Below are 23,775 nucleotides of genomic sequence, written 5' to 3'. Positions count from 1 at the left end.
AATAATAAACGTCAGATGTTGCGGATGCGAATCCCGGAAGATGGACTAGAGGTTGGCCTAGCTGCAGGCGAATTTCTTAAAAGACACGGTAACTACCTCTCAAGACGTGTATATCTTATCTTGTGATATATATATAAATTTTACCATGATACGCAATACATTATTCGATATTGATAGATAGTATCCATAATGACCATCCTACTAGCAAGCCTTGGCAACAATTTTTGGGTTGGTTGCTAATGTCTACAATTTTTGATGCTGTCAGTCAGGTAGTAACAAGTCTTGTGTGATCATTTAGCCAGAGACAGCTGTATATAAATTCTTTATATATATGTGTGTATTTCTGGCCAATTTAATCCCATAAACTTAGTTATCATGGCCCTATGTCAAATATGTAAAAGTAGAGATAGTTCAGGGTAGCTTAAGGGTGGTTGTGTGGCAGTGTGACACAGTGGTAATACATTTTCATTTTCACTTATATATCTATAGACAGCAGCAGGGGTTTGATTCTCCATTATTATGTAGCGGAACTGGACTGGGTCGATCATCGGCGACCAGGTAGCGATCAGTGGTTGAGTGTCCTTCTAGAGTTCAGAGGGTCCCGGGTTCGAACCCCTATCTGACTGCTACATTTTCTTCTCCTCCTATTACAAAATTGGCGAGCTTGCCTTCTTTTGTTTAAAGCATTGGGAGTATGCTTAGCAAGGTGATATCCGAACTTGTGATCTTTGGGGGCAAAGACTTGAAAAAAAGGAGGGAGGAGTGTAGCAGAACTGGACTGGGTCAATCATCGGCAACCAGGTAACTCAGTGGTAGAGTGTCCGTCTAGAGTGGGAAGGTCCCGGGTTCGAACCCCGGTCTGCTACATTTGCTGCTTCTCCTAGCTGTTACAATTACGTTAAAAGGTATTAACCGGGTCACCTGCCTGCATGACGATGTGGGTTTTCTCCGTATACATACTGCACGTAGTAACATTTAGTGTACCTCCCACATGCAGGCTTCCACAGGGCCAAAAAGTGTGATAAGTATAAGTTGAATTGATATAACTTTTTTGCAATCATGCATAGTTAATTAAAACAAAGTTTACATTTTAGTCTTGATATTGAATCTGAAAACCGGGTGATTTTACGGAGGTTTTAATAGATATGTAGTATATATAGGAGTGGAAAAATGAACGGCCAGACCGGGGTTCGAACCTGGGACCATCCGAACACTAACCGGATGCTCTACCAATTGAGCTACCTGGTTATCGACGATCGAATCAGGGCCAGTTCTTCTAGTCTTCCCTCCCTTTTAAAGTCTTCAACTCCGAAGACCTCCTAACAACTCACAACCCAGGTTCGGGTATCCCCTTGTCAAGTATATATTCACCTCACTTGAAACAAGGTTTGGTCATAGACATTAAATGTAGTAGGAGTGGAAAAATGCACTGCCAGACTGGGGTTCGTACCCGGGACCTCCGAACACTAGGCGGATGCTGTACCAATATATTTGAGCTACCTGGTTGCCGAAGATCAACCCGGTCCAGTTCTGCTACAGATATACCATATTCTTCCCCAAGTGTCTTTTATTGTTTGGTTAATTATATATAAATAATGTAGAGAAAATTTAAGATTTATTTTGTACCAATGACAGACTGCTTACTTCAAAATGTATGGAAGACTTTGAGGTTGTCTCCTTTCAGATATGGTACGTATACTCTTATAACTGCTAGTTACATATTATATTTCATCTGAAAATGTTTTGAGAACAATCCATTTATATTGAGATTTTTATGCCATACATATAATCTGACATCAGCTGCATGTGTAAAAGGAAGGAGTTACGATGAATACTGTGCTGGGCCGTGCCGGGTTTCGAACTTATATATAATTTCCCCTCGCGCTCGCTGTCAAGGCAAACAGTCTACCACTATATAGCTCTAAAGGGAAATATTGGCTTGTTTAAAATGAGCTAGTAAGCTAGGTTACTTACATATTCAATCTTATTAAAATTAGACTTGTAATTGCAGTGTATCGTAGAGGAGTGGAAATTACAAGTCTAATTTTGATTAGCTATATATTATAGATTGCCTATATATTTCTCTCTACTTTCTCACTTCTCCATTTTTCACAAAGTCTTCAGCCCCGAATTAAAGCCAACCAGAACCAGGTTCTTTAGCTATAAGGAGCTTTACAATCTCCTAGAGCTTTAATATTACTAGGAGTGGTGATGGCAACAATTTACCAAATCTGTAATAGGAAGGAGTACTAGTACACTGAAAAATGTCCCTGCCCATGCGCATACGCTGGGACTCAAACTAGTGACCTCTTGCTCTCAAGGCAAACATCCTACCACTAGGCTAAAGGAAAGTTCCTGCTGGTCTGAGGTGGTGAGGTGACCTTATGCTCTTTACTTTCAGACATGTTCGGCTGTTGGAGTGTTCGTATCATACCTTAACTTTTGAAATTTCCCACTTCTGGCTTCATCTTTAAAGGTGCAATTTTAAAAGTCTGGCATTTAAAGAGTGTTATAATCACTCGGGTGAAAAACCCACAACAAATAAAAAATTGTCAAGTGCTCATGATGGATGTCTTACAATTTAATACTGTAAAGGTCACTTCATTAAATAAATATAAGATCATTGCAACATATTTTTCTAAAATTGACTCAGACCATATATCAGGCAAGTAATCTTTTAGACTTACTCTTATCAATTGGTAAAATGCACCATATTGTCAGTGAGTTGTTTTCAATACATTGTAACTTATGAAAAGAGAAAACTGTCCAGTTGGAGAGATTCTAAAAGAACCCAACTTAAATAAATGAAATTATAGAAGAGGTGCATCTTCTGAATCCAGCAAGTTTGTTAGTTTTAAACTTTTTTCATTTTACAACAATTTCAAAACAAGTCACATTTTTTTTGTGTACATCAACTTATATGAATCTTGCTTGTTAATTGGCCCGGATTGAAGCATGCGACAGGTCTTACTGTGGGAGGAAACCAGAGAACAGGAAAACCTGCATGGTCGGGCAGGTGACCCCATACCTTTTTACGCAGGGAATCAAACCCCAGCTGTCTAGGTGAAACTCTGAAATGCAAGTGTGTGTTACCACTGTGTCATCCGACCACAATCCAGCTTAAGATTTAGTACCGTATTTAATTTTGTCTCCAACAGCTATGGAAACTTAATTAAACTATAATAATAAATAAGATAGAGCACTTGATTGCTTCCTCAATCATGTGTGCCTTTCAACCTTTTTAGGCAATATATGATACGTTTTGTATTTAATAAACTAAAAGTAAATCATCCATTATCAGTCAATGGTGTACAAAATTTAGTGTTTTGACACCTAATTGGAAACTGATGTAGTGCGCTGTACTTGTGTAACTAAATCCCATACTGTCTGTATCTTAAGTAGAAATATTCCTGCCCTGTCACCAGTAAAGTAATGAAACGCTTAGCTGTGATACAGCTTCCTTTGCTAAACTACAAATAAATGTATAGCTCTGCCTTGTATCCCCATACTCTTGTTGTCGTAAAAATCAATAGTCTGGCTATATACCAATGTATTGATGTTTCTGGTGTGTTCCCGGAAATACCCTGGGAACTATACAGTATCCAGGGTTAACTGTAAATCCTTGTATATTTTCGGTCAATATCATATAGTGTACCCTTATATTAATAAGTTTTTGTTTTTTTTTACTTTTTTTTTTCACATGCACTCATCTAATGATCGAAGCAATCCCAATTTTAAATGACGTTCATTTAAAGTTTTTAAAAGCATTATTTACCAATATGACTTTCATTCATGATGCCTTTTATTCATTTATTTAAGCATTGATGTCAATTTTTTTTAGTTTCATCGGAGTATGAAACTAAAAAAATAATTGACATCAACGCTTATAATTAATTTTTTGAAAATAATTTCCTAATTTAAAACATGCTTTATGTACAATTTTACTGGTTTTATATGGGATTCTTTTTCTCAAATCAATATGCAACGTCAATTGTCGTATTGTGACGTCACATATTTCGCGCCATTCTCGGAATTTTTTTCAAAGTGGTATGAAAAAAAATCTCAACCAATCAGAAAGCCGCATTCTGCGTACAAACAATGGAAAATTAATTATTTATAATTTATATATATATCATTTTCTTATTCGATTGATTTGATTTTTATCTATTGGATACTTAAAAAAATATTCCAGTTATCTCCCTTACTTTCCTTTTTTAAAATTCGAGAAATTGATTCTGTACTAAAGTTTAATCAGGTTTGAAGCTTTTCCCGATTAGATTCTGTTGTCCATTTTTTTAATCTCAACTGATCCTTTATGCTCAATTGAATCATCATTATTGAATTTCATCAAAATTTTAAGACAGCTATAGATTTTTGTAGCTTGCGCGTTAATTTTTTTAAATTTCATGATCAATCATCACGGGTTTGAGAGCTAGCAATAGTCCAACAGCTACATACAAACGTATACCATTCAAAATTTTAGTTTATTTTCATTTTCATGTTTTATATTACACATGTTATCACAAATTATTTTGAATTAACAGCTTCCAGCAAAATGACCTCAGATACTATTTACTGTTTTTTTAGACTGTTCACTGGTGAAATTATGCCATGGCGCTGCATCTGTCGTCCTTTGTCTGTCCGTCCTTTAGTCCTTTAACAAGTTTGCTACTAGTCTTGAGTGACTGAATGGATTTAGATGAAAATTTGTCGGAAGTATCATTAATATTGGGCAAATGAGATCTGCATAAACATACCACTATAGTATCAATTTTCAGGGTGATTGCTTTCTGTTGTTTTTTTTTGTTAATATCATACTTACGAATTCAGCATCTCCGTTATTTCATCCCAAGTTCTTTTTTTCTTCTGGGATATTTTTTGTGAACCTGGTCCGGACAGTGATCCAAACAGTACATTCTCGTTTGAATGTACTGCTTGGATCAGTGTGGCCTCTTCAAGGGACGTCCATGTGGGTTTTTTCTTTTTGGGTTCCGCCATTCCGTTTGCGGTATTTAGTCGTCTGCTCCGAGGACAGGTGCGCGTATTCCCGCGATACACGAAACGAAACTCCAAACATTAGAGAGTTCTCTTAGTTACCGTACTCAGCTGAGAACGTTCTCAGAAAGTTTGATGAATACGCTTTTTGAGTACGTTCTCACCGGAGTACAGAATTGAGCATGAGCACAAAATTTGAGTTTGAGCATGAGTACAGTTTCATGAATACGGGCCCTGATGTTGTATAAACAGAGGGCATGGCTCCCTTCACAGGGAGACATATCTTGGCTAAAAGAATTTTGACGAAATTTTTTTATTTCATCATCAGCCTCACTTAAACTCACTAAGGCTCCATGCAAATAGACATATTCTGTCTAAAACATTACTGCTAATCACTAATAATCAGCATCAAAAGAATTCTGATAGGATCATCACCATCTCAAGATGGTGGACAAAATTTTCATCTGTACAAATAGGAAAAAAATTAACAGGTGATGAACCTGATTAACATGCATCTTGTTCTCTACTGCTTAAAGCATTTGAAAAATTTAGGAAATGTCATTTTTCTTCAACCTTTTTTTGGTGTTAATACAAATGTAGTGGGACTGAACTAGTCTCACGTGCACATGTACAGTGCCTAGTGGCCAGCTGGTACATGTAGGCCCAAATGGTTAGAGACCTTAATTAAGGTCATCTAGAGTTCAGAGGTCACAAGTTCAAGTCTTGGTCAATCGTTGCATTTGATAGGCCATAAACCACCAAAAAATACCGGTATACCAACCTATTCCTTTTCACACGTATATATGGGCCACTGGGAATTCGCATATTCTGATACATTAATTATCAGGGCTTTTGTCCCAAGTTTGGAATGGGGCTTTTTGCCTCATTTTGGGAAGAAAATTGGTGAATTGGGAAAGATCTTTCAGGAGTAAACTGCTAATTTGGGGAATTTGGCCTAAATAGGAAATAATTTCAATTGGGAATGGGGCCCATTAATGGCCTCAAAAAGCCCTCAGAAAAAGCCTTGATTATAAACAAGTATTAAAAAATTGAGTAAGAAAACTTTTTTTTTTAAAGATTAATGGTAAATTAACAGCAAATTTTGATCCTGCAACCAAAATCAGGTTGTTTGAATGAGGTTTTAAAATTTCAGTCGATAATTAGCTCTCTCAAAGCTAGTATTAAGCTGTACAGTATAGCTATGCACCATGCAGTCACATACTTACATATGTACAGACATGTGCCTCTGCCAGTTTATCTTAATTATTGTATTGATTTCATGCTTAAGGCACCCTCCAAGTGAAATCGTATAAATTAGAGGTGAATAAGTACATTAACTTATTCTAAGACGGCCTCAGAATTTATTTTCAATATGCTGAACATGTATCAAGAAAGACTTGTGTTGTGAAATTGAAATTCTATACTGGATATGTACATGTATAATCTTTGCAAATTTTTTTGAATAAATGTCAACTCCTATAGTAATTGAAACCTGTAATATGTACTAATTGAAGCAGATAAAATGTCATCCAAGATATTAAACATTTAACTGGTACTTGAGACTCTGGTAAACACCATGCAGGCACCTGCATAGAACATGTGAATTATAAACAAGAAATATCTTTAAAAAAGATAAACGGCATAGTTTTAATGCTGGTGGTTATAATGTAAAACTACTGGTGAAATAAATTAACGAACTACGATGTAATTAATAAATGCGCAGTTTCAGCACGGATAACAAAATTATATCAGTTTGAATCATTTTTGGTGATAAAACGCAATTTTCACTGAATGTACGCGGTTTGTTCCTTTCCAGTTATGTTTCTGTGCTGTTCCAATGTTCACAGTCAATCCCTATGTCCAGCTTGACCACTCGATTTAGTTGGGAATCCCCCTCTAAATTTAGCGTGGTAATTATTTTTAGATCATTACGTGACTGTTTAGAAATTGTGGCAACACAAACACACGATAGTTTACAAGGCGATATCTATATTCCATCTGGGTTAGTTGGATAACAATATTATACACAGTGGTTTAAATGTTAAATAACACGTTCTGTAAATATTACGGCACACATATTTATGTGTAAATAAGTGTAAACACTGTTCATATAGTATAGTGACAGTAGCGATGTACTGGTACAGACTGTATTTGTGTAAATATTACCGAGATTATCATGACCTACTATCAAACAATCAAGCAGAATACGAGCGGCGTCCGTATTACTGCTGTTTTCATGTTTGAACTGTTACAATCTATTGTACTGCTTCCCAAGTTTAATTCTAGGATTGTGTTTGACCCATTTTCCTATTATTCTCTTCATTGTGGAAGCTGTTATAGTTTTCAACCGCAGTCGATTCACATTGGAAGCCATTTTTGTTTCCGTATATGTCACAATATTTGCATATTCAGCATTTTGCATTGACCGCTACATTGACCAATCACATACTTCATCTTGACGCCACCTGTCGCGTCATATCCGGGGCCAAAACCAAATTAGACGGCTATGCCGAAAAAATTTGATATCACAGGGGTCTGTGTATTGGGGAACTGTACTTCCCACTGTACACAGACCCCAGCTGCCATATCATTTTTTTTATTTACATTTTGTATGCAAGCCCCTGTGGTAAAGATGACTAGTTAAACATACCACTCAGCTAGAAAGATCTGCTATTTAACTCGATCTGTTGAGCGTTTTAAGACTAGTTATCATGGGTAGAGGTCTCGAGTTCGATCCCTGTTGGAGGCAGCGATTTAAATTTAATTGCACAGCTCATGCCTGCACATTTTGAATACAAACCTGTATACAATAATTACTTACTTTTTAGCATGTATTCAGGGTGGTTGGGTGATGCAGTGGTATCACACATGCTTCTCACCTAGAGGGCAGGGTTTGATTCTCCTATCGGACGTGAAAAGGTATATATATAAGGTCACCTGCTCGACCAAGTCAGTTTCTTCTCATAGTAAGACCCCCTCATGATCACTTGCTTTTCATACAGGCCAACAAGCTAGTGTGATTATTATCAGTTGGTATATCTTGTTTCACAATTGTTGTAAAATAAATAAAGTTTGCAGTTTAATCGAGGCATTTTCTTGGATTGCAGTATCCATTTAACAAAGTTTGACTATAAAAAGTTGAACATTCTACATATCATGTTTGCATAATGTATCTATGTATCTGCATTAATTACGCATGCATATAAACTTATCTGTTTATATTAATTTTGATGACTACACTATAGGTGGCAGTCTACGATTTCAGTATTAATATTACTGAATTCAATAAATTCAACATATTTCCCTCGGGCAATGTAAATGTTAAATACAGCTACTGGTATTTCAGTATTTTGAGATTCCTGACACATTATTCCATCGATGGTTGAATAAAATGTTGAACTTTTTTATGATTTTTTCAGGAAAACAAGACCTCGATAGATCTGCAAGTCATCATTTGTTATAGAGCTGGCCACACCTAATGGACATGACTGTAAAACATACATTCTTCATCAGAGCCTTGAACTGCAAATTTTACCTTTAGACTTAACATACTGCCACCATTGAGCTTTTCGAATGCTTGACCCATAATTTGGGAGCTTGCCGTCCAAATGATAGCGATTACATGTCCAGCGACTGTGAAGATGGTAAAGAAAGAGCGGTCGGATTTTCCGGGCAGGCTGAGGATGAGAAAACATCTGTGAAAGTGGCCTCCTCTGACAGCATAGATTCCTGTACTAAAGATTGCAGTATATATGTAGGTGAAAATCCAGACATTTTAAAAACTATGGCGGACCAGGAAGATTCTGATAGTGATACGGTAGGTCCAGTACGCAGGATTAACTCATCCGCAGGTTTTAACACAGCGGAAAATAAACAAGAAGGACAGCAATCATTTGATCCGTACAGGATGTTGGAACGCTCCCAGTCCGAGGCTGTCCTTATCCACAACTTGGAGAATCCTTCAGGAGATGTCATGAACCTGGAATCTACCCAATCGTCCGAGGAAGTTGGATGTGAAGGAGCTATGTCAAGTCAACACAATATTTCGGAATGTACCAAGGTGTATTTTGATTTGTCCAAGGCGGAAGCATATGAAAATCTGTGTGATAGGACTCCGAATCTGCTGACAAGGACATCGTCAGGACGCCACCTCGAGACAATCCCACAGGAAGATGAAACTGACGAATGTGGAAAGTTTAGTCTGAGTGAAAGGTCTATCTCCATGGAGAGCACGTCAAGTGAGGATAGAAGTCCTCGTGGCTCCCACATCAGTCTCAAGTCTATCCGCGAGGACAAGGCGTTCATTACGACAGGAATGGCACGAAAGGTCATGAAGGTCAACAAATCTCAAGAACATTTGAGTAAAATTTCGAAAAGCAGCTGGAAAGCGAGCTTCCAGTCATATGCGCAGAATTTACGACAGAAGACGAAACAATTGCAGATGGGATCAGTCCAGGAACAGATTCATGCCCTCCGAGAGCTGTGTGTGATGATGGAACAGGTATGGGCCATTCCAACTTACGGCCGGGACTTAGCATATGGCTTGTGTGACATCATCAAGTCCGAGAAGCTACTAGACATCATCATTAAGAACTGTCAATCACAGTCCAGAGACCTACTGAGATCGTCCGCTCGACTCCTGGAGAAGGTTCTAACCACTGGCAACCGACACAAGGTCGCTGATATCGGTCTGGACATTGTCGTCAAGATGACAATTGACGTAAAGGGGGACACTGAAATGGCACGCGTGACGACAGGAATCCTTGAGAGTCTGTTTAAGACATCTGAGGATGCTAGTTCTCGGTTGATTAAACTTGGAGGACTTGATGTCGTGCTTTATTGGTGTCGCTGCAATGACCGACTCACCCTGAGACACTGCGCCATTGCCCTAGCAAATCTCGCTCTGTATGGCGGCCCAGAGAACCAGGAAATCATGGCGAAGAATAAAGTGCCTGAGTGGCTCTTCCCTCTAGCATTCAATGATGATGACAGTGTACGCTACTATGCCTGCCTGGCCATTTCTGTTTTGGTTGCTAATAAGGAAATTGAAGCTGATGTGCTGAATTCTGGCACGCTGGAACTTGTTCTGCCATTCATCAACAGTCACAATCCCAGTGAATTTGCACGTATGGATTTGTCGCATCGTCATGGCCGATCCCGAGGATGGCTGAAGAGGTTGGCAGGCCTCCTGTCCAGTAAGAGGGAGGAAGCGCAGGCTTTGGCAGCGTTTCATTTTGCCATGGAGGCTGGTATCAAGAGTGACCAGGATAAAAGAGAGGTGGGTGACAGTATGCTGAATTTCTTCCCTCTATAAACAAAAAATGTATTTTTTTATCCTGTATTGATAAGTATATATACTGTAAACGTACATATTTTAGCGGTAATTTTATCTTAGCGCTTTTCGCGCTGGAAGGCTTTCGCTAAATTATGATTGCGCTAATTACTTTTTGTACGTTCTATTTCTATAGAAAGTTCTGTGGAGGCGCTAATTCATCATTGCGCTAACTGGCTAAAATCTGCAAATGCGCTAAAATTTGATTGCGCTAAAATAAGTACGTTTACAGTATATATATATGGGGCAAAGAAGTAATTCAAACAGTGTGGACAATGAGGCTTGTTAAATTTTTGAGACAATCCGCCCCTTTATCAAAACACAAAAAATACAAATACAATCACATAATATATATAAGAAGTACTGGAAATACAATAAAATACAATAAGAATAATGTTTTAGTAACTGGAGAAACAACAATGAACCCTTCGGCAAACGTGGGCCGAAGGCGGATTTGACCCATATATATATATATATATATATATATGAAGGCTCATCAGTCAAGTGTGATTGCTTCTTTTGGGTGACTTTATTTGACAGAGTTATGGCCCCTTTATTAACTAAAAAGGGCATTTTCTGCCATTTCTGTGAAATGACTGAAGCAGATTTTCTTCAAACTTGATATCAAGGTTATATAATGCTTTAAGGGCTAGGCCAAGTGTGATTGCCATTTTTTCTGGTCGAGTTATGGCTCTTTGATTAATGAAAAAATTTGTTTTCTGCTGTTGCCATGTGAAAACTTCCTTAAATATTATCCAATTGTCATCAAACTTAGTAACAGAGTTGTTGTCCCTTGATTTATGAAAATAAATTGACAGTTGTCCTTAAATAACTCTCTCAAATATTTTCAAAATGTTTTCTTACAATATGTTTAAGCAGAGGATATGAAATATAATTCAAGAATTTGCTGGTAATTACGTATACATGTACATGTACATAACTATATAAATCTGTACAGAGAATCAATCAAATATGTAAATAATACTTTAATAAACATCAAATATGTAAATAATACTTTAATAAACAGTAAACAAGGATCAGTCTAGGTAGGTTTAATTTAATACTGTTAAAGATCGTTTATAGGCAGTTTCCACACAGAGGAGCCAATCCTCCTGTTAGTTAAAATTCCTAAATATTTCCCCTTTTGAAGCTAGAAAATGGCTGTCACTTTTTTTTTCTTTTTTTTTGCTTTCTTTTTGTTTGTTTGTTTGTTACAAAATTTTCCTGTTGAGATTTTTTTAAATTTTCAGTTTTGGTGGTTTAGGTACAAAATTTTTCATAATAGTCCATATAATTTCTGTATACATCATGTTTTAATTTAATATACAATTATGAAGGTAAAAAGAAATTGCAATTTAGTTCAATATTATCATGATCATGTTTTAATGAAATTTACAAGACAATTGCTTGTTAACTGTATTTTTTATGACAATATTTACTTTTAAATGACAATTGTCAAAAGCCCCTAAAACATCTACAATCCTTCCTCTATCTGAAAAAAAAGGTTGTTTCTTCGAAAAACCTAGATTGGTCCTTTGTAAAATCATTATTGTTTTTTTTTTGTGAATAAACTTTGCTGTCGGAGTGTAAAACCACCAAAACATCATCAATACTGATTGTGATGTACAAGTCTGTTCACATTCACACAAACCAATCTGGAGAAGATGTTTTATACATGTTTACTGAGTTAGTATTTGTATTGCAGATTTTCTATGAGATAGAGGCCATAGAACCACTTAGGAAGTTAGCTGGAAGTCCAAATGCCACCGTTTCGAAACTTGCAGGTGAGGCTTTGAAGATAATAGGCGAGGAGCTGCCGCATAAACTCACTCAACAGGTGCCACTGTGGACAGTGGCCGATGTTTCTGCCTGGGTGGTTCAAGTAAGTACATGTATATTGTACGTGTCGGAGGCGTCCATGCTACTAATGCAACACAAACACAAAAAGTTCAAAAAGTTAGATAGGAGATTGTTTGCTTGTTTGCTCGGTAATTAATCACCCCATGAACAGCCAGGGTCATTTTGAGGCGGGGTCTCGTGGTAGTAGTTGGTGAATACCTCACTGAACAGTATAAAGTGTCTTTCATAAGAAATAGCAGATTGTAGCCTTGAACAACTTAAAGTGTGTCAGAAAATCAGACTATGTATCAAATTTTGTAATACAATTGTATGATACATACAAATCTCAATTTCACCTAAAGGTGATTACTGCCCCTGAAAGTCTGTATTAAATAACATCATATCTAAACGTCACTGCCAAAGGAAACCAAATTCTCAGCAACTAATAACCTGAACGGCGTCAAGTCACCATAGCAGATAATTTTTTTCTTTTTTTTTAAGCTTGAAAGAGATATGATGTTATTAATCAGGTGATCTTTGTTTGGTATTCAGTCTTATCTGCATTTCTTGAAAAGGTTGGATTCAAGAATTTGACAGCCGACTTTGAGCGATGTAAGGTAGATGGCGATCTACTCCTGACGATGACGAAAGACGACCTTGCTGACAGCATTGGGATGACTTGTAAAATAACACAGAAACGGTAGGTATGGTTTATAATGACCTACTTGGATCTTTAAGTCGGTGAGCAGTGAATTTCACAGGTTTGAATTTACGGAAAACAGAATGTGGTTGACAATGTATTCTTTATTTGTTTTCAAATAAGCCCTCTAATAAGCCCCCTCATGATTTCCTACTGTAGAAATTTAGTGTCGTATTTATCCTCAAGGAAACTCCCTTCTCTAGTGTAAAAGTTTAGTACCGTATTTATCCTCAAGGAAACTCCCTTCTCTAATGTAAAAGTTTAGTACCGTATTTGTCCTAAAGGAAACTCCCTTCTCTTAGTGTAAACATTTAGTACCGTATTTATCCTCAAGGAAACTCCCTTCTCAAGTGTAAAAGTTTAGTACCGTATTTATCCTCAAGGAAACTCCCTTCTTTAGTGTAAAAGTTTAGTACCGTATTTATCCTCAAGGAAACTTCCTTCTCTAGTGTAAAAGTTAGTACCGTATTTATCCTCAAGAAAGCTCCCTTCTCTAGTGTAAAAGTTTAGTACCGTATTTATCCTCAAGGAAACTCCCTTCTCTAGTGTAAAGGTTAGTACCGTATTTATCATCAAGGAAACTTCCTTCTCTTAGTGTAAAGGTTTAGTACTGTATTTATTCTCAAGGAAGCTCCCTTCTCTTAGTGTAAAGGTCTAGTACTGTATTTATCCTCAAGGAAACTCCCTTCTCTAGTGTAAAAGTTAGTACCGTATTTATCTGAAATCAGCCTCCTCCCTTAGTGTAAAGGTTTAGTACTGTATTTATCCTCAAGGAAGCTCCCTTCTCTTAGTGTAAAGGTTTAGTACTGTATTTATCCTCAAGGAAACTTCCTTCTCTTAGCGTAAAGGTCTAGTACTGTATTTATCCTCAAGGAAACTTCCTTCTCTTAGCATAAAGGTTTAGTACTGTATTTATCCTCAAGGAAGCTCCCTTCTCTTAGTGTAAAGGTTTAGTACTGTATTTATTCTCAAGGAAACTTCCTTCTCTTAGCATAAAGGTTTAGTACTGTATTTATCCTCAAGGAAGCTCCCTTCTCTTAGTGTAAAGGTTTACTACTGTGTTTATCCTCAAGGAAACTCCCTTCTCTAGTGTAAAGGTTTAGTACTGTATTTATCCTCAAGGAAACTCCCTTCTCTAGTGTAAAGGTTTAGTACCATATTTATCCTCAAGGAAACTCCCTTCGTTTAGTGTAAAGGTTTAGTACCATATTTATCCTCAAGGAAACTCCCTTCTCTAGTGTAAAGGTTTAGTACCGTATTTATCCTCAAGGAAACTCCCTTCTCTAGTGTAAAGGTTTAGTACCGTATTTATCCTCAAGGAAACTCCCTTCTCTAGTGTAAAGGTTTAGTACCATATTTATCCTGAAGGAAGCTCCCTTCTCTAGTGTAAAGGTTTTAGTACTGTATTTATCCTCAAGGAAACCCCCTTCGTTTAGTGTAAAGGTTTAGTACCATATTTATCCTCAAAGAAACTCCCTTCTCTAGTGTAAAAGTTTAGTACCGTATTTATCCTCAAGGAAACTCCCTTCTCTAGTGTAAAAGTTTAGTACCATATTTATCCTCAAGGAAACTCCCTTCTCTAGTGTAAAAGTATAGTACTGTGTTTATCCTCAAGAAAGCTCCCTTCTCTAGTGTAAATGTTTTGTACTGTATTTATCCTCAAATAGGCCCCCTCCCGTTGAATTAAGAAAACTTAAAGTTTGGGGACAGCTTATTTGTAAACCATTCTCAGCTTACCATTTCTGTAAAAATGAAGGAGGCTTATTTAATGGTAGGGGTCTTAATTGTGGGCAGGGGCTTACTTCCGGATAAATATGGTGTCTTGAAATTACGGAAGCAAAATTTTACATGTACATTATTCCTCACAATATGAAATATTTCTTGGTATCTTGGTATCAAATGTAGAAATGTTTGTGGTACATATTTTGTTCGGATCACATGAAAACCAAGAGAGGTCTATTTTTTTATTTTTTTTTTTTAAATAATTTTGTTGTATATATTTTCACGAATCTCAAACAACCATGAAAATCATGTTTGTTTGTACATAACAAAAATTTCATGCTGTACATATATATTCCTAGGTACCATATGCATGTTGTTGTTCTTGTGTCTTTCTTGATAAATATGAGACTTTGCCAGGCTTTATGTGTAGTATTGATTCAAAATTTATTTCAATCTATTTTATTTAATATTTTATGCATCTTTGTTGATTTTCCACTTTGTATTTGGGCTCCGGTGAATGAACAAAACCAAGACATCAGATTTTTTTCTTTTTCGTAGATGTTGGTATCCAAATAAAAACATTAGCATTTCCAGCTCATTTACTTAGAAAGTGTAACTACCACAAAAAGTCATTATGGTCCTGTAGTGATTACCATGCTGCAATTGGTGGCAGCGGTGGGATATAAGTTGAGGCTTTGCACACTAGTTTTTAAAAAATGGTGATTTATACAGATTTCAAAGTCCTTCAGTAATTTTAAGATTCCAATAACTGGTTCATACACCAGCGCTCTTCAAAAATCAAATGAGTACCTAACATAACAAACAGGTGATTTTTTTCTCTCATTAACATTTTCAAAAACTTCAGATACATGTATATAATTTTGTTTTAGAATAATTACAAGTTACTTTATAAAGTAAACATTACAGCATTTGATTGCACAGAATTCTTGTTTTTCTTTTTAGCTCGTCTCTTCGAAGAAGAGTGAGAGCTTATGTTGTCACTCCGGCGTCAGCGTTGGTTTTTCAAATGTTAAATTTTTGGTGCAAGTGTTGAAAAGCATAGTAATGTATGCTAATATGGTCCCTGTGGGGGTTAAACTATCCCCTGCCAGAGTTAAACTTAAAGACCAGATTTTTGAAAAATGTTGTACTTAGTTTTTGGTGCAAGTGTTGAAAGGTTTTAATACATCACTTTATGATTGTACCAGGGTGCTGATATTTGGTAAAAGAGTCCCTATGGAGTAAGACAATTCCTTCCTGGAGTAAAACTTAAAAAAAAAATTGGATTTTTTTCTTTTTAAATCTGTATTTTTTTTCTTTTTAAATCTTTGTGTTAAGTTTATGTTGTGAGTGTTGAAAGGCATAGTAATGCATGGTATTAGGTTCCCTGTGGGGGTTAAACTATCCCTTGCCGGAGTTAAACTGAAAGAGTTTTTGGGAAAAAAACAGATTTTTTGAATTTTTGTGCAAATGTTGAAAGCTATTAACACATCACTTTATGATTGTACTAGGTTCCTGATATTTGGTAAAAGAGTCCCTATGGAGTTACACTATCCCTTCTTGGAGTGAAACTGAAAAAAAAAACAATGTGAAAATGCTCAGTCACATTAGACAATTTATACCAGTCCACATTTTTCAAGAGAGACAACTCTCATAAGGATAATGTTTTATAAAAAAATTGAAGAAATATGTCCAAAAGCAATAACATTTGTATTTAATATATTCATTCAATCTACAACAGCATAGCTTGTCTCCAGAATGTTTGTCAATAAATAATTTATATACATACAAATTGGTATGGTTTTGAAAATTGCATGAATTCACAAAACACAATCTGATCAAGTAAACAATATAAATATTATTAATGCAATTTACGAAACCATTCCAATTAATATATTTTAATTATTTTTTGACAAACATTTGCGAGACGAGCTATGCTGTTCTCAAACAGCTCTTGTTTCTTTTGTTTTTCCTCTGAAGAGATCTTTTGTGTTCTAGATTCCTGCGTGAGTTGACACACTTAAAGATGTCTGCTGACTACAAGTCATGTGACCAGAGCGGGCTCGATGATTGGTTATCGGAAATGAACCAAGAATATCGCCAATACATGTACCAGATGATGAAATCTGGGTTAGATAAAAGATATCTATCCCATGTTTGTGATGATGAACTCATGCAGGACTGCGGCATCAACAATGGAATTCATCGCAAACGCATCATGCAGAAAATTGCAGGTGGGAATGACATTACACCACATTTCGATATCCAATCATCATGATAGTGGTTTTCTTCATTCACTTTTGATTCTGCCTTTTAACTGTTCTTTTGTTCAGCTGCTCATTTCTTCTGAACTCAAAAAACTGTTACATACACAGTATGACTTGAAATTATTGGTTTGGCCTTTTTTTTTATGGAAGAAAAAATACTGATATTTCTAGCTGGTGCAAAATATATGTCAAAATTTTATATCATCTGCATAGATTATGTGATTTTCAGATAATTTACCTTGGACATTTGTTGGATGTCCAAGGGAGATAATCACAATGAAAATGGTTACTTTTGTCAAAGGGAGATACCAGTAAACTGTACAATGAAATGGGCCTATTCACACAGAGCCCCTTTAAGGGGCCGCGGTGGCCGAGTGGTTATGGTGTACCGACACTTTATCACTAGCCCTCCACCACTGGGTTGCGAGTTCGAAACCTACGTGGGGCAGTTGCCAGGTACTGACCGTAGGCCGGTGGTTTTTCTCTGGGTACTCCGGCTTTCCTCCACCTCCAAAACCTGGCATGTCCTTAAATGACCCTGGCTGTTAATTATATAATAGGACATTAAACAAAAACAAACCAAATCACACAGAGCTGTTGGCCTTAATACAATTTTATCCAACAAATAACATGTTGGGGTCTGACATAAACATTAGGCTGCTGGACTGAAACTGGTGGATTACTTTTTAGTCCCCTTCCAGTGACACCTACTATAGGTTTCTTCCCCGTCTGTTTTTCCCCCTTTGGCCCTTCTGTCTGTCTGTCAGTCCGTCCACTCAGTTTTCCACACTTTTCTCTGCCATACTTCAAGATATGTTTGTGAAAGTTAGTATGTAACCTCAGTATGAGTAGCTACCGATCAACGTCGAATTTAAGGGTTTTTTGGTCAATTTCAATGTCTTTGTTACTATTTTTAGCGAAGACCAGTAGGGGACAATATTGCTTTAACAATACCCAGCATGCTTGTCAATTATTATTTTTGTTAGACTTACAGGGTGAAAACCATTCAATCAAAGAACTTGGATGATAGATTCCTAGCATGCATATCCACTTCTAAAGAAGCAATATTTTTCATGGTAGTTTGAGGAATAGAATCTCTTCAATTAGAATAATGTCAGGATTAAAAATATTTTGGATAAAATTTAATTAAAATTTATTTTGATTGGCCTGAAAGTGACGTACGTACATTATATATATAAAAGTAGTGCATAACAATATCAAACCTTATAATATACCTTTACTGGACTATAGACAAATGTTCATCTAAATGTCTAATGTCTGGTAGAGGGTGTGAAGGAAACTCAGACCAGCAGAATTCTTATGACAGATTGCAAACCTCCTGAAGTATAGGCTTGGCTCAAATAACAAGTAACAAACCACAAAACTATACTATTGCAGGGTTAGCATGGGCCTTGAGAAAGTCTTGAATTTCACCTTGGACCTTGAGAAAGTCTTGAATTTCACCTTGGGCCTTGAGAAAGTCTTGAAAATTGGTTTACAGCCTTGAAAAAGCCTTGAATAAGCCTTGAATATTATGGTTTCATTAGGATAAGTGAAACCCTGGCAACTGATCATTTGGATTCAACTTTGTCTTTATTATGGCGCCTCCCTTACAGATGTTGATAATTACCATGTCAAGTTGTATTTTGATCAAGTGGATAGTTATAAGTTGCCTTTTTGTTTTCTTGTTCCCTCTCAAGATGACTTAGATGACGGGTAAAATGGGCCTTGAATATTTAAGTAAGACATTGAAAAAGCCTTGAATTTGGTTTGACAAAATCCGTATGAACCCTGTAATGATGTGTTGATATGTTGTGCAGCAGAAAGGACGCTGAGAATACACTCATAACTTAAGTCAACCATTTATCATGAAAACCCACTTCCGGTTCATATTTTCAAGATCTAAGTATATACTAATATAATGAAAATAAAACATTACAACTATCCAGAATAAGAGTTACTTGCCCTTAGACCATTATGATATACTTGTAGTAAATAGTTAGATATTTCAGTGACCAGTACATGAATATGATAACAGTATTAAGGACTCGCACAACTAAATCAGCCAATCAGCTGGTGTTTCACCTGAACCAAGTCCCTGAGGAAAATTGGTTCCTTAAGTTTTTAGCTGTTTTCCTGATTAAATAACATATGAAATGGGTACTTTCTATGTATGAGAATTAAAGAGCATAGGGGAAATCAAAAATATACACTCCTACTGAAAATAGAATTACGTAGGATTGAGGTGTAAAAAGACAGGAATTCCCCAGGTGGGGGTTCCCCAGTGCACTGTTAATGTCAGGGTTACTGACTGTCTTTCGAGTACCTGTTACTCCAACAATGTTAGAGGTTTTACACGGCGAGATACATTTGACAGGCGCCGTAGAGCCGACCAGCGGCCTCTTATGTTATAGGAGTAGAGTACCTGTGTGCTCGTATATGCCATTAAACCTATACAATAACAACATTAATGCAATAGAAAAAACTTCAAACTTTAATTAGATATAAATTTCACATCATTTGAACTTCAAACGAGCAAATAAAGGGATGGTGTCATTAGTAATAACATATAGTAAATTATTTAGTTGTGCGAGTCCTTAACGAGATTTGCTTCAGTGTTTATAGAGTGGAGCTCTTTTGTAAAGGGGGGAAATATAGTAAGGCGTTATATGTATCCTTAATTGTTGACAGCCATGAAGGAACTGCAGATATACAGTGACCAGTGTAGTATTGACTCGGCTGACGTCAGTCTCATGTCCCGTTCCATGGATGTTTTCATCAGTTATCGGCGTGCCAACGGATCTCAACTTGCCAGGTTTGTTTAAGTAAATGAATGAACGAATGAATCAATGAATCAGGATTGATGAATGAATGAATGAATGAATGAATGAACAAATCAATGAATCAAAAAAGAAAGAAAGAAAAAGGAAATAAAAAAGAAAGAAAGAAAAAGAAAGAAATAAAACAAACAATTGATTAAATAAAAAGGAAAAAAAATACATTATTGAATAATTATTTTAAAATAAATAGATTAATAAATCATGAAATATGAATAGATAATTCAAAATATTTCAATTTAAAACTGACTATTTTTAAACTGGTTTCAGATTTATGACTGGTCATGAATTGCTCACAATTATTATGATACCTGTATCTTTGTACCTTTCTTATCACATTTTTATCTTGCAGTCTGTTAAAGGTCCATCTTCAGCTGCGAGGGTTTTCGGTTTTCCTTGACATTGAAAAACTACGAGCTGGGAAGTTTGACGAAGGGCTTCTGAGTAGTGTTAAAATGGCCAAACACTTCATCATTGTTCTGACTCCAAACTCCCTGGACAGATGTATCGGCGACAACAACCAGAAAGACTGGGTCCACAAAGTAAGGTTTTAAACAGACATGACTTCATTCCATAAATATTCTACATCTCCGACAAAGAATAATTGTGTTCCATCAAAATCACGAATAGTCCATAGTATCTCTTTATACGATACCAAAAGTGATAATTAGATACTTAATGCTATTACCACCTTCCAAAATTATGAGCTTCAAAATTTGTCTTCTATATATAGTGGATAGATAATTCATTTCACCAAAAGAAATTCTATCATGTTCCACTTTTAGATGGTGGGTCCATGAACGAAAATAATAATAAAAAAAAATTAAATTGATCATTGATGACAACTTTGAAAAAGGCATTTTAATTGGAAATTTCTGTAAAAGTTTACACATTTTTTGTTTCGCATATTTTTGTAATGTTACCAAACCAAGAAATAATTTATCTTATTTTTTATTGATATATTTATTGGTTGTTTACAAACAATTGTTTAAAGGAGATTTTAATAATAACTACTAATTGCTTTGTTTGTGTTCAGTGTTAAAAATATTGATGACTATGGCTAACATGTGTAATAAATGTACTTGAGATGTACATAAATTTTCTATAAAAGGGCAATTCTGTGCTAAATTTAGAAAACCAATTAAGAAAAAAAGAATTAAAAGAAAAAGTCCTTACCTTTTGTCTTTTAATAATACTTTCAAATGGCAAAAACTTCAACTGCCAATGAAGAAGTGTTTTCACATGATGAAAACTCAAAGTTAAAGGTTGTCATAAAAAAGTATTTATAAGCTTACTTAAGATTAAGTTGAAAAGTTCCATTATAATTACAGTTTAATTTCGCCTTGAACGTTGAGTGCATTCATATTATCATGAATATTCCTTGAATTACAATATTAGATTGACAAATGCTTGATCTGCCATCTGTGAAAGTTTTAAAAGTTATTACATATTTTGAAGTACATGTAGATATATTTTATTGGAAATTACTTTAGGAGTGATCGCTGTACAAAATCTCCCTTGAATCTACAAGTTTCTTTTTTTTAACAAAATATTTGAAAAAAAAAGTTTTAACTGTTCTTATTTGAAAATAGATGTATGGCCAGAACTTACTTTTGTTAAGCTCAATATTCATAATTGTTGGCATGCATTTTTATTAAAATATATATATATATTTGGATTGATGACTTAGGATTTTGTATTTGTCCTTTTAGTGGTGGAACTAGCTATAATCATATATACTTTTCAAGGTATTTGTTTTTTTTTACATTTGTTTTCAATCCTTGAAATAATCTGCACAGCGTCAGGTTTGGGGATTGGCTTGCTAATATATTAGAATAGTTGACACATTTTCAATTGTGAAATGTGCTGCCTCTCTCAGCAGTTAACAAAACCTCCATTGTAATAGGTTGTGAACAAGCAGGCCAAATGAGCCTTTTCTTTAAATCCACCAATCAGATGCGTTTGTTTCTTCAGGAGATAGTAGCAGCCATTAACAGTGGATGTAACATAATACCACTCATGGACAACTTCACCTTCCCGCCGGCCGACATGCTGCCTGAGGACATGAGACAGATTGTTTTCTTTAATGGAATAAGGTAAGTATGGTGATTGTTCTACAAATGATCAAACTAGATTGGATGGATATGATAAAAGTGAATTTTCTTGTTGATTTTTTTTCTGCAATTAAATCATAAAATTCTGAAGTCATATCCATAACCCTGTTCATGTCTTGTGAGACTCTGAAAATTGCACCAATGTTTCACCTTTGACCTTTATAACCTTTACTGGTGTAATTTTAGACTGTTGTGACCTTTAACCTTTTTTTTATTTTACACAAGTTTGACTATAGTCGATGTAACCTTTCATTACAGGTATATAACCTAAATTGTCACGTGTGACCTTTAATGTGACCTTCAACCTTAGCTTCAGTCTGTCCAATCTCTCAGGGGCCATTTTTCACAACTATGACATTTATTTGATTGATGTCACATTTGACCCATGTAAACTTTGACATCTGTGACTTTTATTGAACAAGTCCTTTCAAATGTTTGCCTTCTTTTCTTTTAGATCTGAATGACCTTTGATGTGACCTGGAACTTTTTTATCTGAATGAACTTTGATGTGACCTTGACCTTTTTCAGGTGGATACACGACTACCAGGATGCCTGCGTGGAGAAACTGGAGAAGTTCCTCCGCGGCGAAGTTAACACATCGAGCAAAAGGGCTGCCTTATTCCAGATGGGGTCTTCGACGGAGGGTCCTGTGAAGGGGCCCTGTAAATACAGCTCGAGTGAGAGCACAAGCCCTACTAGTCCTTTGTAAACATAGCAACTACGTAAACATTGCCCACCGACGACGACCTTCAACTCTAGAACTGTCTTATAATCTGATCTCACTTGATTGGCTAACGTTGTATATTTCACATGTGTTTGACCCTTACCAAATTGATTCCTACTGAATTGTGATAGGTTGATCATATGACCTTCACCTTTGCATCAGTTAAACTATATGTTAATCATGCTCTTTTGTGATTGGCTGATTATGTGATCTGGGCTTTCAGAGCAGCTCAAGGTCATGCTACATGTATATTGTGATTAGCTAATAAGTGATTGTGGCCTATCAACAACTGGCTTGCCAAAAAATCATATTTTGTGATTGGCTTATAATACAGCCTTCAGCTTTTGTAGGCTTTTTTGTGATTGGTTGATAAACCATTATGTTTCGAAATGATTCGATGAAATCTAAATCATGCTACCATGCTGTATGTTGATAATGTATAATGTACAGTTTCCCTTTGAAACAGTTAGCTTTTAAGACACGACTGGCTATGATACGACTTTCACTTTTCAAAATGCAGGACTTTGAACCTCTTGTTTAAATAGTTGTACTAATGTGCGGTATACATACCCAAACATCAAACAAAACAAAAAACAAAAAGGTCATGCGATTGGTATATATTAAAAATCAATTTTGCTTCATACAAAAAAGGAAATATTTCTACTAATGTGCGGTATACATACCCAAACATCAAACAAAACAAAAAACAAAAAAGGTCATGTGATTGGTATATATTAAAAATCATTTTTGCTTCATACAAAAAAGTCCTACTTAACTTTTAGATGAAACTGAACAAACAGGAACCAAAGATTTAATACATTTTCAAAAACAAATTACCATTATTTTGACAATAACTTATGGAGCTGGCTGCATTTTCTGATATTGATCATGTATGTGATTTAATATATTAATACGATTTGTTTATTTATATTTATGTCAGATTTACAATATTGAGATTTATTTTCACCCAGTGATATTCATTTTTGTTTGTTTCCTTTTTCAAGATTTTTTTTGTCATTTATTTACAAAAACAAAAAAATCTTTGATTTGCATAGATGTCTTTTCACTTTTTGCATGGAAAATCTTCCAATCAATTGTATACAATATGTAAGATCTATTAGGTGCCATTGAGTACCACTTGTTTTTAGCTTGCTAGGTGTGAGGTAATTTATAGTAATTTCGCCTTAATTCCTAACTAACCATGTGAGCAATTCAGGCCCTCTAGGCCTCTTGTTTATATATAAA

At 35.7% G+C, this 23,775-nt stretch overlaps 1 protein-coding gene across 1 annotated transcript; it reads left to right on the top strand.

Moving 5' to 3' along the window:
* Nucleotides 1–23,775, top strand: LOC117333729 (sterile alpha and TIR motif-containing protein 1-like). The gene is made up of 9 exons (XM_033893152.1): nt 1–88; nt 8,415–10,273; nt 12,033–12,209; nt 12,742–12,866; nt 16,587–16,822; nt 19,547–19,670; nt 20,045–20,234; nt 21,667–21,788; nt 22,335–23,775. The coding sequence occupies exons 2-9, from the start codon at nt 8,618–8,620 to the stop codon at nt 22,513–22,515; spliced, it is 2,811 nt and encodes a 936-aa protein (XP_033749043.1). The 5' UTR covers nt 1–88; nt 8,415–8,617; the 3' UTR covers nt 22,516–23,775.

This window comes from Pecten maximus, chromosome 8 (genome assembly GCF_902652985.1).
Source record: "Pecten maximus chromosome 8, xPecMax1.1, whole genome shotgun sequence".
NCBI lineage: Eukaryota > Metazoa > Mollusca > Bivalvia > Pectinida > Pectinidae > Pecten > Pecten maximus.
Note: the sequence above shows the minus strand (reverse complement) of the source record. Positions and strands in the feature narration are given on the sequence as shown.

Coding starts and splice junctions, on each gene's coding strand:
- LOC117333729 (XM_033893152.1), top strand. CDS start 8,618: ATGTCCAGCGACTGTGAAGATGGTAAAGAAAGAGCGGTCGGATTTTCC. Junction 19,671..20,044: donor AACGGATCTCAACTTGCCAG/GTTTGTTTAAGT, acceptor TTTATCTTGCAG/TCTGTTAAAGGTCCATCTTC. Junction 21,789..22,334: donor GTTTTCTTTAATGGAATAAG/GTAAGTATGGTG, acceptor GACCTTTTTCAG/GTGGATACACGACTACCAGG.